The sequence below is a fragment of the Neolamprologus multifasciatus genome, chromosome 22 (genome assembly GCF_963576455.1).
Source record: "Neolamprologus multifasciatus chromosome 22, fNeoMul1.2, whole genome shotgun sequence".
NCBI classification, from domain to species: domain Eukaryota; kingdom Metazoa; phylum Chordata; class Actinopteri; order Cichliformes; family Cichlidae; genus Neolamprologus; species Neolamprologus multifasciatus.
Window position 1 is genome coordinate 34484410 of NC_140459.1, and position 15375 is coordinate 34499784.

The 15375-nt window shown below is 40.8% G+C and overlaps 1 protein-coding gene across 1 annotated transcript in view; it reads left to right on the forward strand.

The window, feature by feature from the left end:
* The window catches only part of LOC146493880 (neoverrucotoxin subunit alpha-like), a 90687-nt gene extending 84253 nt beyond the window's left edge, over positions 1–6434 (forward strand). The window contains exons 2-3 of the mRNA XM_085149724.1: positions 5536–5582; positions 5731–6434. Coding sequence (XP_085005850.1) covers positions 5536–5582; positions 5731–6320 — 637 coding nt within the window. The 3' untranslated portion in view covers positions 6321–6434. The remainder of the gene's footprint in view (positions 1–5535; positions 5583–5730) is intronic.
* The last annotated feature ends 8941 nt before the right edge of the window (positions 6435–15375 follow it).

Genomic DNA, 15375 nt, shown 5'->3' on the forward strand with positions numbered 1-15375 from the left:
GGTTTGGTGTCTTCATCTAAAGTTTTAAGACAGCAGTGTGGATTGCCATCTTCTGGTGTGGGTAGCAGCGTACTAGGATTCAATAATCCGCATTTTTCAATTTTTATATGTGATTGTGACAATAGAATTCCAACGTAGGATAATTGTCAAGTGTGGGTCAGGAATGATAGATTGCCTTGCAACAGAATGGAAGTTACCGCGTGTGGGACTTTAATAATTAGTTGGTGACCTAACACAATGTCAGCGCACTTTTTTACTGCCTCAGCAGCTGCTGCACAGGCCTGAACACATGTGGGCAGGCCTGATGCGACAGAGTCTAGCTTGCAGGAGTAAAAAGCAAGTGGTCGCTGCTTGTCACCGAATGGTTGTGTTAGTACTGCCTTCATATAACCCTGTCCTCCATCCACATGCAGGTGGAAAGGTTTCTCATAATCAGGCAGTGCTAAAACAGTGTTAGATTGAAGTGCAAGTTTTAAATCTTCAAAGGCTTTTTCTGCTTTTTCAGTCCATGTGATCTTAGCTCTTAAAGCTAAATTCTTTCCATAGATCATGTCTTGTAATGGTTGCACTGACTGAGCATAGTCAGGAATCCAGGTTCTGCAAAAGTTGCAGAGACCCAGAAAACTCATCATTTGTTGTTTAGTGATGGGTTTTGGTGCATTCTGGACTGTCAATTTTCTGCTGTCTAGCAGTTTCTTTCCTTGCCCCGTGAGTGTGTGTCCTAAGTACACGACACTGGGACTCCACAGTTGGAGTTTGTTCTGTGATACTTTGTGTCCTTGTCTAGCTAAATGACGCAGTACTTTCAATGTGTTCTTTTTACAACCTTCTTTAGTGTGACCTGTTACTAAGATGTCATCCACATATAATAAGTACTGTCCATCTTCTGGTAGGTCACAAGAGGACAGTGACAATGCAAGTGCTTCAGCGTACAGGGTTGGGCTATTCTGAAAACCCTGGGGCAGGCGAGTATAAGTGTATTTACTACCATTAAAGGCAAAACCAAATAAGTGTTGCGAGTCAGAATGTAGAGGCACAGAGAAAAATGCGTTTGACAGATCTATCACTGAAAACCATTGTTCTTTAGGTGTAACTTGGCGTATCCCTTCTACTGCTTCAGCCGATAAGGGATATTGGGATCTACTAGGTCGGTGTTTAGTAGTTGTTTTCACTATAACAGGGTCAGCAGTTTTTATTAGGCCAACATCTGTTGGACCAGACGACCACAATGTTTCAGGCAGTGTACCTAATTCTGGGAAATCTTCTAAAGCTAAAGTCAGTCATTCTGTTGAGTCATCTGTGCTGTCAGACATGTGTGTGACAGGTTGCGCTGTACACACCCAGCCTAGAGCTTTTCTCATGCATCCTGTTCTATGACCCTGAAACCACCCTTCCTCAGTTTGCTCAATCTTTTCATATCTGTCCTTTTCAACTTGGGACAAAACGTTTCCCAAATCTCTCCAGCGCGTGGCTGGACTGCGTGCTACAGAGACATGTGGGTTTGGCATTCTGTTTACCTCTAACACTGCTTTGGGTTGTATCACAGAGCACACAGTGTTGCCAGATTGAGTGACATAGAGATGTTGTAGTATTACCTTCTGTGGACCTAGCCTGTGAACTTGTGCGTCATAAAGTGGATCTGGGCCTGGACTTTGTTTAAACCATAAGGTGTTATGGTACTGATTGTGTGGCATTGTGATTGAAGTTGCAGGCATGTATTTCAAAGCTAGTTCTTTCAAGGGTTCTAATGAATCCAAATCTAGTGTCCAATAATAATGTGGCACGCCCAGTCCCCTGCATACATAAGGTAGTTGTTCTACACCTTCTTCAGGTGACATAATGTCAGTGGAAAGCATAAGTTCGGCCTGCATGCCATTTTCAGTCGGGACTACGCCTACTTTGAGTTTAGTAAGCGCATCTCTTCCTAGAAGAGTGACTGGACACGAGTCATCATATGTGCACTGAACTTTGCACTGTCTGCTGCTTTCCCTATGTACTATTAATAGTGGTTGGGTCAGATGCTGTACCATGGTATGTCCAGATGCTGTTTTTACTATCATGGTTTGATCTGAGAATTTAAGGTGTGGAGGTTTCACATTGAATACTGTTTTACACGCCCCCATATCACAGAGTGCGATCAATAACATACCATTAACGTGTACTGTGATCTCAGGTTTGTCTACAGCTTGTGAAACTAATTGGTGAACATTAAACACCTCTGTGTCTTCCTCACTTTCCTCAGCTTGTTCTCTATCCTCTAGTCATTCATCCTCATACTGACGCCTTCCTGTCCCTGACCTGCAATTCCTTGAGAAATGACCTTCCTCTCCACATGTCCAGCATTTGTTATCTTTCTCCTCACCATCTCGTTCTGAACGTCTGTAGCCTCTCCCTCTGTAACTTCCTCTGCCTCTTCCTCTATTTCCTCTTCTCTGTCCCTGCCTTTGTCCTCTGAATCCTCCTGAAAATGCAACAAATCCTGTGGCTGGATCTACTGTGAAAGTACCTGCATCTTTCTCTTTTTTTTGTAACTACTCGGAAAGCGTGTTCTGCATACTGCAAAGCCTCAGGTAGAGGCCCTGTGTTCCTGGTCACCCAGTGTTTCTCTGTGTTTTTTTATGGCAGGCAAGAGGCCATTTAAGAATGCATTCTTAAGTTGCTGCTGGAATGCAGTATCAGGGCCTTCTTCATAATTTAGTCCTGAATGTTGCCTAAAAACTGGGCGCAGACAGTCAAGGAAGTCAGAGGCCGTTTCTGCTTCCTTTTACTTTACTTCTCCTATTTTTCCATAATCAGCCCTTGGGGCCAGGTATACTCTAACCCTGTCGTAGAAATTTGTCAATGCGTTAATTAGGTCAGGGCTTCCTGAAGGGAACGCGTGTCCGTCTGCACCTGTGCCTGTATAATCTCCGCGAACTGTCCCTATTTTTAAACCTAATAAATCTTGAAATACTTGTAACATCTCGTGACCATTTAAATACCACTGTATTCTAATCAGTTCTACGGCAGCTCTCCAGGGCTCAAAACCTTCATTCAGTGGGGGAACATCTTTTAAAACATTCTGTCTGTCTTCCCTTGACCACGGGCGGTAAACCATTAAATGTTGGTGTTCATCTATTACGGGATTATCATCAGTTCCTCCTGTTCTTTGACCATATCTCGGATTGGGTACTGCCATCATAGGAAAGACACCGCTAGGGCCTGGGGGGTCTACTTCATCCCCAAAAATGTCTCTCCCTGAGGGGTCCCCACTTATCTTTTCTTGGGGGTTTTCCCTTAAGGTCATCTTTTAAGCATACTTTGTACAGTGGCATATGGGTTAGGGTCTTGTGTACAGAAAGGGTTTGTGTGTTTTATGGGAGGCGTTACTGCCGTTGGTGCAGGAAGTGATGCTGGTGCATAGGGTGGAGGGTGACTGCACACAGCTTGAGTTCCACCCATAAGGGGATCTTGCTTTTTTGATTGCTCATCTTTCTGTTGCTGTTTTTTATTTTTATTTTCTTGACGTCTATTTACTTCCTCCTCCCAGGCTGCATGAAGCTGCAATTCCTGTGCACGTCTACCTTTCTTTTTTAAGTTCTTTGTGTCATTTAGTTCCTCTACTAAAGCTTCTTTTAGCTGAGTTACAGCTGAGGGGTTGCATTTTCCCTTCCAGCTGGGACATTTTGTTTTCTTAGAATTTCTCCATCTACAAACACTAATTTGTCCGGCGCCTGGACATTTTTTCTCTAACCACTGCTCGTCAGCAGTGAATTTGGTGGGCTGATTACCCATTATCACACAACTGCAGGGCCGTCTCTGGCACGAGACGCGGGGGTGGTTGCTGACACGCCCTTCTACTTCGCGCTACTCACGAAGTGGTGTTTTATGGGATGAAACCCAACCTTTCCCCTTTGTCACCAGTACTTGAGCTCCTTACAGTAAATAAAAAGACAGTAACAAAGGAAGTAGTTCAGCAACTTAATGTGCTGTCAAAAAAATTAACTTACTTCCGACACACAGAAAACAGACATTTATACACAGTCGCGCAGATCCTTACGGCGGATCACTCCTAAACATTTACGGCGGGTGAGACCTTTAACGTGTTTTACTTTACAATCCTTTCGGCGGATTAGTCCTATGAACCCTTACAGTGGGTTAACCTTATTACACGTATTTTAGAAATCCGTACAGTGGATTAGACTGTCAAACCCTTCCGGCGGGTGAAACCTATTTTCGTTTTACGCGAGTGTGATTGAGTGGATTCTTTTACCTTTCCAAGATCTCTCCGTCTATGTTTGAGGTCTTTCACTGGATCCCAGCGCCGTGGACCGCTTAATAAGAACACCGGCCTGAATCCGAATTTACGCCTCAGAACTTTTACCCCTTCCTAGAGGAGGCTGTCTTCGGTGCGGGCCCCCACGGCGAAAGGATACAGGTAGATCTCTGGTTTGGAGTCACAACAATGGAGTTGCTTTTTCCAACTCCGACTCGGAGGACCAAGAAATGTTGGGAGAAAAACCTCTGGAAGCAAAGAATCACAGACTCAGAATTAATACATGTACATGGGCGAATGCTTGACTAGTCCTGTCAATTACAAGGACGAGCAGGCAAAGCGCACCAGGCATTCACTCAGAGTTTATTATATACTGCCCTCTCACGTAACACTCATGGGTGGAGTACAAGTTGGGAAAAAACAACTTCTTATCTGCTGCTTGCATACGAGGCTGCACAGGATGCAAGCTTGCAAGACGAAGAGGAACAAGTTGATTAACGATCTTGTAGTGGGTTAAAACAATACATGTGGGTGTTTGTCTAAACTTGAGGAGACACTTTGTTTTTGCTGACACGCTATATACAGGCGTCACTACGCAATTCAAATAAGGCTTAAACATAAACAATTATCACAGTTGAATAAAGATAATAAAGTAATATAATTCAAAATCTTTCAACATTAATAAACATCTTTCTCTCCAGCTTTTGGTGGAGTGAAACAATAACTCCTATCTCCAGAGGTCCACAGGTCCACTGGCACCTGGTCCTAACTTCACCCATGTCTGCACCCTCAGACATCCCACTGTGGAGGCCTCCTCGCCTGGACCAGTGGCTGCCCTTGTGAGACAGACTTTATGGTCACAAACAGCCCTAATCTGAGAATGAAGGCTCCTTTACATAGAAAGCAGTATGTGGTGTGATGACCGCTGCATTAGCTCAAAATATGTGATGCACTGGCTGCTGCACTCTACCTGTACTGAATCAGTTTTTGTAGCCAGTCCCAGTCTTTACATTTAATATGCAGCCACTCCCTGACAGCATGAATGTCACAGTGTGTTGAACCTTGACTGTGGCACATGTCAATGCTCCCTGGACATCGTGCTTAATAAAGGAGATTAAATGTGATGTGATTATGAGTTTTGCTCTTTTGAAGTTGAAACATTTATGTGTCAAAATGTTGGACTGTTCCTTTATCAGTGTGTAACAGTGTGTGTATGAGAGCCATGTAATGTCCATGTGTGCATGCTGACTGTGCTGCTCTGACCCCCCTCCTCCTTTCAGGGTGGAGCCTGCTGGAGTCCGATGGTTGAGACCAGGTCTGAGGAAGTGTAAGTGTGTTTTTAATGGGATTCATGAAAACAAAGCAGCACACATTCAACCATCTTCATCATGTCAGGAGTCATCATCAAAGTGTCAATCAATGAACAGATGATGGATCAATAACTGCAGCTGGATTGTGTTTGTTCTCTCCATCAGATTCCTGTCAACTCACAATCGACACAAACACAGTGAACACAAAGCTCCAACTGTCTGACAACAACAGGAAGGTGACACATGTGGAGGAGGTTCAGTCATATCCTGATCATCCAGACAGATTTGATGTTTGTGAACAGCTGCTGTGTAGAGATGGTCTGACTGGTCGCTGTTACTGGGAGGTCGAGTGGACGAGGAGGGCTTGGATATCAGTGAGTTACAGAGGAATCAAAAGGAAAGGAAGGAGTGATGAGTGTGTGTTTGGTGGAAATGATCAGTCCTGGAGTCTTTTCTGCTCTGATCATTATTCCTCTGTGTGGCACAATAAACGAAATACATCCTCCTCCTCCTCCTCTGTCTCTAACAGAGCAGCAGTGTATGTGGACTGTCCTGCTGGCACTCTGTCCTTCTACAGAGTCTCCTCTGACTCTCTGATCCACCTCCACACCTTCAACACCACATTCACTGAACCTCTTTATCCTGGATTTGGGTTCTGCGCTCACTATTCCTTTCATATGCAAATGCAATTGAAAATAATGAAATACTTTACAGGTAGAGAGGCAGTTTTGGAGTCAGTGACTCTGTGTAGTTAGTGTTACCTGTTAGAGAAACAGTTCAGTCTGTACATGTCTGTGTCTTTCACTCAGAAACACATGATGAGATTCATGGATTCAGTCAGTTGATGTTTTAAACCAGACCTTCCCAAAGTGTGTGTGTGTGTGTGTGTGTGTGGGGGGGGGGGGGGGGGGAGGGGGGGGGGCGTGGTATGAAAAGGAAAAAACAATGCTTGGACACTGCTAGCACAGGGCGCCTCCACAAACGCAAAGCAGGAGATGAAGCATCGCTGAATATGTTTCCAAACCAAAACCAACTTCATTCTAAGCCAAAGACTAGAAAATATGATGAAGCAAATCTGCCCTTTGGTTTCACCTGCACAAGTGTCGAGGTCGGTCTCCCTGCAGGATTGGTTTTCCCTGCGTCAGGAGCAGCGCTGGGCTGTTTAAATCACGGACAAACAGGATCCCACATCCTTGATTTTTAGTTCACAAACACTTGTTGTAATGACTAACTACTCCTGACATGTTGGAGATGTTTGCTCTTTATACAGTAAAGTTACAGCAGGATACAAATAACATCAGGCTGATCCTGTCACGATTTGTTCCCCCGGTTCAAATCACAGACAAACAGGATCCAACAGCTGTTTATGTTTTTAAACCCATTTGGCAGAGGAATTGAAAAATGTATTGACAGCAATGTTGAATATTATTACACAGGAACAAAACAACTACATGTAAAATAATGACACCGTGACGCCTCTGCCTTTGTAAACAGAGGGACAGTAACTGCGTGTAAAACCTGCAGACAGTCAGATTAACAGTATTTTGTCTCTATCATTCTGCAATTCATCTCATGTAAACAATAACGTGGCCACAGCGTGACGTGATAAAGGCACATAGCTTTGACGTTGTGTGACCAACTCTGTGTTCCTCGTCCACACGTAAACGCAAAAAGGGAGTTTTAAAAAATCTTTGTTTTCGGTGATTCGAAACGCCGTTTACGCGTGGACGAAACAGCTGCGTTTTTAAAAAAATTATAAGTGTGGACGCAGCGTAAAAGAGTTAGTAGTTAATTTTCTTACTACTTGTAATTTATTGCAGATTACTTGTATTTGCTTAATTGTTCACTAAATGTTTGAGGTGTGAAATAAACCGCAATGGAGCAAAATATGGGCGTGTGTGGTTGGAGGATGTGTGCGCGCGTGCGCGCACGAGGGGGGGCGCGAACATTTTTCTTGTAAAACAAAGGGGGGCCTGGCAACTGTTTTAAACTAAATGATTCACAAATTGTTATTCAACACAAGTTTGGTGAGCAGCAGGGCTCATCCTGATTTTTATTTTTGTGCATTATAATGATGAAATAACTTTGTCATGTCTGTGGTGGCCTTTGGAGAATTAAACCATCCTTTAGAAACTAGATATAAATGTCATATTTTCCAACATTGATATTTTTCTGTGTTTCAGACGACAATGAAAAGATAAAGAACAGTCTGGAAATCACAAGTTATCAATTCAAATGATTATTAAAGCCACAAGAGAAGCTTCCTGTTATTTGTTCCACTCACCTGGTCATGTGATCCAGCTGTGCAGCCAATCAGTTCATCAGTTCATCCACATTAATGAAGCTGTTGGTGATTAACGCTCATCTGTACAACTTTAACAACAATATTAAAAATTTAATCGCTCTACAAACAGTTTGTCTGATGTATAAACTGTGTCTTAAAGGATCAAAGTAAATGTCACATTGAAAGCAGATTTCACTGTAATTACTCTGTTTTAAATATTCCAAATATAATCTGGCTTGGTAATGATTTACTCATATATTGTCCACGCACACTAAAGCAGTAGGAGATGAGATGGAAAACAATTAGAAGAATCTTTATTCTTTAATGTCACACATTCCTGTTCCTCTTTGTATGTAACATAACAACATACATGATACAGCTGCAGCAACTGAGGCGAGGAGAGAGGCAGCAACAAGAAAACTGGAAGAAAGGAGACCAACAACACCACCTGTGGAAATCTTTCCCCAATCAAGCGTAATCATATCAGCATTTCATCAAAAGCACACATGCTCTGACCTGACAATGGAGAGGTGTGGCAAAATCATTGAAATCATTTATTAAACAAATGAGTGCATCAAAAATAAGAGTGGAGCTGCAATGAAAGAGAAGTGAACTTTCTTCAGTTAACACAAAGTTTTCCCTAACAGGTGACATTTAATTAAAGTGACTTTATTACCACACACACATTCAGAGGCAGTGTACAGGAGCAGAGCTGCCAGCTATTCAGCAAATGTCTCCCTGCAATCCTCACTGCAATACCTACATTTGAAAATGAAACCAACTCTACTGTTCACTAGGGATGGGTACCGGTATCCTGTGCCATGATGGCACCAGTTCTGACATAAATGGTAGTAACCAGACCGAAAAGCAGCGCACATTTCGGTGCTTTATTTCCCTGAGCTGTGATACACTTTGGATTCTAGCCAATCATTTTACGTTTCCGAGGATAGTAGGCGGGTCCAGGTACGTACGTTCTTTTAGAGCAGAGCTACAGATTAAAAATGTCCAAGGTGAAGCGGTCAAAGTCTGGCTGTACTTCACAGCAAAAGATACAAACTCAGCAGCTGCAACAAGTGCTTTAAGGTGATACTGTGATGCTGTCAAAGGAGGTAACACCTCAAATCTGATGAAACACCTGGCGACGCATAGCGTTTTTTTAAAGCCGAGAAATGCGCCGTATTTGATAGCTTGCTGCGAGACCTCACACCGAGCACATCTACTGCGGGTGTGGTGCCTGTTATCGACCCGGAGTTAGCAACATCCCCCAAAAACCCGAAGAGGAGAGTCCTGGCCCCTAGCCCTGCCAGTGTAGCAGAAATGATGAGGATGATGATGCAGCAGCAGCCGTTCTTCTCTGCGTGAGTAGCTTAATGGTGTTCGTGTGTCATTTACATTGAGTAGGCTAACCACGTTATTACATTAATGCATGTAAGGTGAACTAGCAAACATCATCATAGCTACATGCGGCTGTCTTCTTGTTTGATGGCAGATACTCCCTTCACCCTGGACAAAAAGGCTAAAATGACCAAAGAAAAAGTGGAAAACAGTTAAAAATGAGAGGTTTTTGGACAAAGTTTGTGTTTTTTCCATTGTTTAAGCTGCTTCCAGCCAAGAGTGATACCATATATGCCCCATAGCTGCAGAAAAGGCTAACATTGTTATCTTTTTACAAAAAAACAGCTAAACATGAGAGGTTTTTGGACAAAGTTTGTGTTCTCCATTCTTTAAGCACCGGCACCGTTTCAAAAGTACCGGTTTGGCACCGGTATCGGATAAAACCTAAACGATACCCATCCCTACTGTTCACACATGAAAAGTCGTGTGAATAACCATTTTTCCTCAGATCTCTGTTTTAGTAACTCTGAAGTCTGAACTTTTGATTTTTGCATTCTGTTTGTACTGATAACTGTCAGTGGATTATTTTGATCCCAAAGAAATCTTTAACACACATGTAGTGATGGGACGTGTGCACTGAAACAATGGTTAGGAAACAGAAATCGCCTGAGAATCTGCTCATGTTTAAGATTTCTTCTTTACAAACATTTTCTATGGTTGTTCCCAGTATGACCAGTGATACAAAGCATGGAAAATGGGGATTAGTTCATTCAGACAAATACACTTTTTCAAATGTAAAAATAAAGAAATGAATCAATAAAATAAAAAGTAAAAGAAATAAAAAAATAAGGGTCTGAGGCGTCTGTCTCACTGTATCCATGGCAACAATTTACTTTCTGTTCCTTCATATCAGAACCACATCTTTGAAATCAAAAACATTTAAGATTCAAATTCAACCACAGATGTGTTCGATTAAATATTAAATGAAGCAGTGCAATGTTTTTATCACTATCCAAATTTGAACTCTAAGTAGAATATTTAAAAAAGCAACACACACACACACACACACACACACACACACACACACACAGTATGCAGACATGATTTAGGTGATGATAATATAACGACTGCACATACCCGTGGGATGATTCATGTCCTTTTTCTTACTCTATGCAATGATGAACTTCTTGCTTCAGGACCTTCTTGATGAATTTGTTTTCTAATCCACAGTTTTCTACCTGATCTGTGTGTTTGAAGTTTGTGTTACTTCAAATGTAAAAGTTAAACAGACAGAAAGCATCAACGTGGACTTCAATCAATGTTTTGTGTTCATACAGGTCAGCTGTTGCACACAGAGGTCCTGGATTTACACTGTGCCCTGGTTCCTGTGTTTCTGTATGTAGTTTAGTCTAAAGTGGATCCTCCTCATGTACAGACTGAATTATCTGTTCAACAATCAGCATTTCTGATTCATGGATTTCATTTGTTTTTACTTGTTTTGACTGAGATTTCAACATATCTGTGGTGGCATCTGTTCAGTGTTATGGAAGTTTTACAGCACTAATCTCACTTCACTCTGTAACATAACAGTGAACAATATTACTATTAGAAAGATTATTAGAGAAGCCACAATCAGATGATCCCCTATGAGGTGTCCTTGGTTATAGTGTGACGTCATCTGAGGGGAGAGAGAAGAAAGAAACACTTCAGTGTTAATGAAAAAGTCATCAGTCTTCTTATGGGAAGAGACCTCCACCAGACCAAGACAGGTAACCATCCAACACGTTCTCATCCCAAAACCTAACACACCGATGCCATGTGACAAATCGATGCTATGTGACTATTAAATTCCCTTCTTTTGAATTCTTTTGGCGACAGAGAAAGACTTCCGACTCAGAGTGGCCAAGTTCAAAAAATGATCTTTATTGTACATTTCTGGAAACGGAGACCTGTACCCACTAACACACGCTCAGGTCTGAAAGCATTAGAAGCCAGAATGGGTATACATAGTTCTGCTATAGGTCACACACAGACACACACAGTTTCCATCAAAACAACTCCTTCTGCTCTGACTAATGTGTGTGTGTGTTACTTAGTTCTGCTTTTTCTGTCTGGTTTCCTGTATTTTATTAATATGCCTCTGCAGCTCTGCACTAAACTTCCTGTTTCTTAACCTCCCCTTACTAAAGCCTCTGTTGCTAGGCGACCTGTCACCCTCTGACCTCTCTCACAGACTTTATTACAAAGCATCAATTCTTCTCTTGATTATTCAAAGTTGGTTCAAAATATCACATTCAGGACTCTCTAATCAAAAGGATTAGCCTAATTATTATTTCTGTGTGTAAGCGTGTTTGCATTCACCCCTAAGCACTCTGAGTCCTTTTCCTACCATATTTCAATCCAGACAGTCACGCTGAACGAAGCTTATGACCTTCACAAGACTGAGTGGCAACTCCTATCAGTGCAATGTGTGTATGAAAAATGATTATAATGCTTATTCTAGTAAAAGAAATCATAAAGAAAACAAACATTTTCAATCAGTTAAGCTTAAGCATAAAAGCAATTACTTATGCCTAAGTTTTACCGTGCCTAAATGATCAAACACACACAAAGTCAGACACTGATCATATAATCCATTGTTTCAAATTAGACCTAAAACTTCCCCTTTTGACACATCTTCATGTGTCAAACAAAACCACAACTAGAAAATTAAAAGAAAAAGGTTCATCATATCATTTGTCAGAAAACCTCAGCGATTCTCCTCTCGAGTATATTTGCTCCGGGCCTGCAAACCTGTGTTTAAATAATAAAATCAGTCTAATTATCATGTTAGATCTTTTCAGCTCCTGGCTCAACCCAGAGCCTGCATCCCCAGAACGACCTAGAAACAAAACTGTATATTAGCATCAACTTCCCATTTAAAACTCAGTTCCCCCCCCCCCCCCCCCCCCCCCCGTCCTTCCCTCACTGTGATCCACTCTGTGCTATAAGAAACTAAACTTAAAACAGAACAGCTATCAGTCATGTGCTTCATACAAAATTTGTGAATGTTTTAGTTTCACGTTGATCCTCTGAGTGTCATAGTACTTCTTTTTTTTTTTTTTATTACTTTTTATTTTATTTATTTGAACAACTCACCTGTCCATTACGTATACAGTTTCTTCAGAATAACAAACATTTCCATCGTTCATTTCACATTCTTTTTTTTGTATGCCCATCTTCATTCAGTTCAGTCTTTTTCTTTTTTTCCTTCCGTTGTACGTCAACCATTTTCCCCAGTCCTTCAAAAAGAGTTCTTCCTGTAATTTCAGTTTATATGTAAGGTTCTCCATCTCCATAATGTGATGGCCTTCTTTGCTGCCAAAAGGAGAATCTTAGCCAGGTAATGATCCTTTACATCTACAGTACCTTCCAAGTACCCTAGATACAAAACAAGGCAGGTTCTAGGAATTATATAACCTAATATATCACAGAGAGCTGAGTGAACTTTAACCCAGAAAGTGTGAATTTTTCTGCATTTCCAGAAAATGTGACTGATTCTTGTAGGTCTGGTTCATCCCATCCACACAGCCTCCAACATTGTTGTTGTGTATTGGTTTGTTTATTTTTAATCTTAGGTGTAATAAAATAGTGAATTAGATTTTTCCAGATGAATTCTCTCCACGTCAATGAGTGAGGCGACATTTGTTGTGATTTGGCGCTATATAAATAAAATTGAATTGAATTGAATTGAATTGAGTTGTATTCTTATGTTCTTTCCATGTTTCATACCCTCTCAGTCAGTGTTGGGAAGGTTACTTTTAAAATGTATTCCATTACAGATTACAGATTACATGCCCCAAAATGTATTCTGTAACATATTCCGTTACGTTACTCAATGAGAGTAACGTATTCTGAATACTTTGGATTACTTAATATATTATCATGCTGTTTACAACTACATGAATGTACTATTGCTGTGATTTATTACTGTTACTGAAGGTCCGCGGCTCCGAACCGTAGTAAAGGGACCTCTGGCTAATACGGTGGGTTCTGTGTCGGGCTGGTAGCTGAAAACTAGCTTTACTTTGTTGTCTGGGTCAACTTTGCTAGCAGAGACAGAGAGAGGCGTTGAAAGGCTGCTCCAACAGAACTTATTGTTTCAGAGGAAAACACGAACACGGTGTACAGTCGAGTCTTAATAGCTTACTTACAGCTGGGCTCGTCAGGCTCTCTTCTTGGCTGCAGTGGTTATTATTATATTTACATGCTTCCAGCTCCCGTTTTTGCTCGATGACAGCTCGTACTTTTCCTTTTTCTCCCTCCCTCGCTCACAGACACATAACGGGTATGGCAGTCCATTCTCCCTGCAGCACGGACTACACTGACCATGATGCTACATTCTTTAGAGCTATACCTGTAGCATTCTGCTTATTAGCTTAGCACAACAACAACAACAGGCGCTCTCTCACCCAGGAAACACGCAGAGAGAGAGAGCGTCACCCTGTAACCATGGCAACCGTAACGCTGCCGCCTGGAACAACAGAACGTAGCTGTCAAACAAAACCCAAACAGTCCTGACCCGCCACAATATGAAACAGGGAAGTACCGCCGTGTAATCCATTTATTTCAACAAAGTAACTGTATTCTAAATACCACCTTTTTAAACGGTAACTGTAACGGAATACAGTTACTCATATTCTGTATTTTAAATACGTAACGGCGGTACATGTATTCCGTTACTCCCCAACACTGCTCTCAGTGATTTCTTCACTCAGCTCTCTTTCCCATTTTACTTTAACATATACAGTTGATTCCTGTCTTGATTCCATCAAACATTTGTATAGGGTAGACACCGTTCTTGGAATAACACTTTTATATGCCAGTATAATTATTTTTATAATAGGATGGATTTTTTTCTTTATTTATTTTTATGTTTTTATTAAAGTAATCTCTACAACAATATGTTATCTGGCGTATCTGTGCAGCACGAAAATATTCTTTTAAATTAGGAAGCGACATTCCTCCTTTCTCCTTAGTAAGCTGTAAAGTGGTGTATCGTACCCTTGGCCGCTTGCCTTCCCAGACAAATCTAGATATATACTTATCCCATTCTGAGAATTGGGTGTGAGGTATGCTTATCGGAAGAGAGAGGAATAAATATGGCAATCGTGGTAAGATATTCATCTTTATCACGTTTATCCTGTCACTAAATCCTAACAAATATGTATTCCATCTTTCCATATCCTGCCTTATCCTGTTATTTATATGTCCATAGTTACTTTGATATAGTTTGGCATAGTTTTTGGTTATATTTATACCTAAATATTTAAGGGTATTTGCCTCCCACTTTATTTCCCATTCCTTAAGATTTTGAGTTGGTATACAATTAAACATTAGAACTTGAGTTTTAAGTATATTTACTTTGTAGCCAGAAAGCGTACCAAATTTTCCTAACATCTCTCTGAGCTCTGTTTTACATACCTTGCTTTTACTTCTGTTTCATATAAGAGTAAATTATTAATTTTCTTCTTAATATCTTTCATTTGTAGTTGTATCTTGACATCTACCTTACGTTTGTGTTTATTCTCCAATTGTGACAATTCATCCACATATTCATTATATTGCTTCATTCTTTCTCTTTTAAGGTTACTTGATATTGCGATGAGTTTCCCACGTATAACTGCCTTCAAACAGTCCCATAGAATAATTGGATCGGTTTCACCGTTGTCATTTTCTTCTAAATAAGTTTTGACATCTTTTTGTATTTGTTCTACCACAGATTTATTGTTTAATAGCCCCACATTTAGTCTCCATATTGTGTTTTTCGGTCTACCTTTAAGATAGATTTTTAAGTAGATAGCACTATGGTCCGACACATCTGCTACTCCAGTCCAACAATCTGCTATTATATCTCTATTCCCTTTTTGCATAAAGAAGTAGTCTATTCTTGAATATACATAATGTGTTGCTGAATAATGACTATAATTCCTCAGTAGTGGATGCAAAGCTCTCCAGACATCAAAATAGTTAATGTCTTCCAATGTACATCTTACTAATTTTGGAATTGAATTTTTATTTTTCTTCAGGCTGGTTGTGTCCAGGTCACTATCTAATATCACAATGAAATCTCCTCCACATATGCACATACCTTCTGCTTCTAGCACAAGAATATCAAAAATTAATTTAAAGAATTCCTTATTACTTTCAGG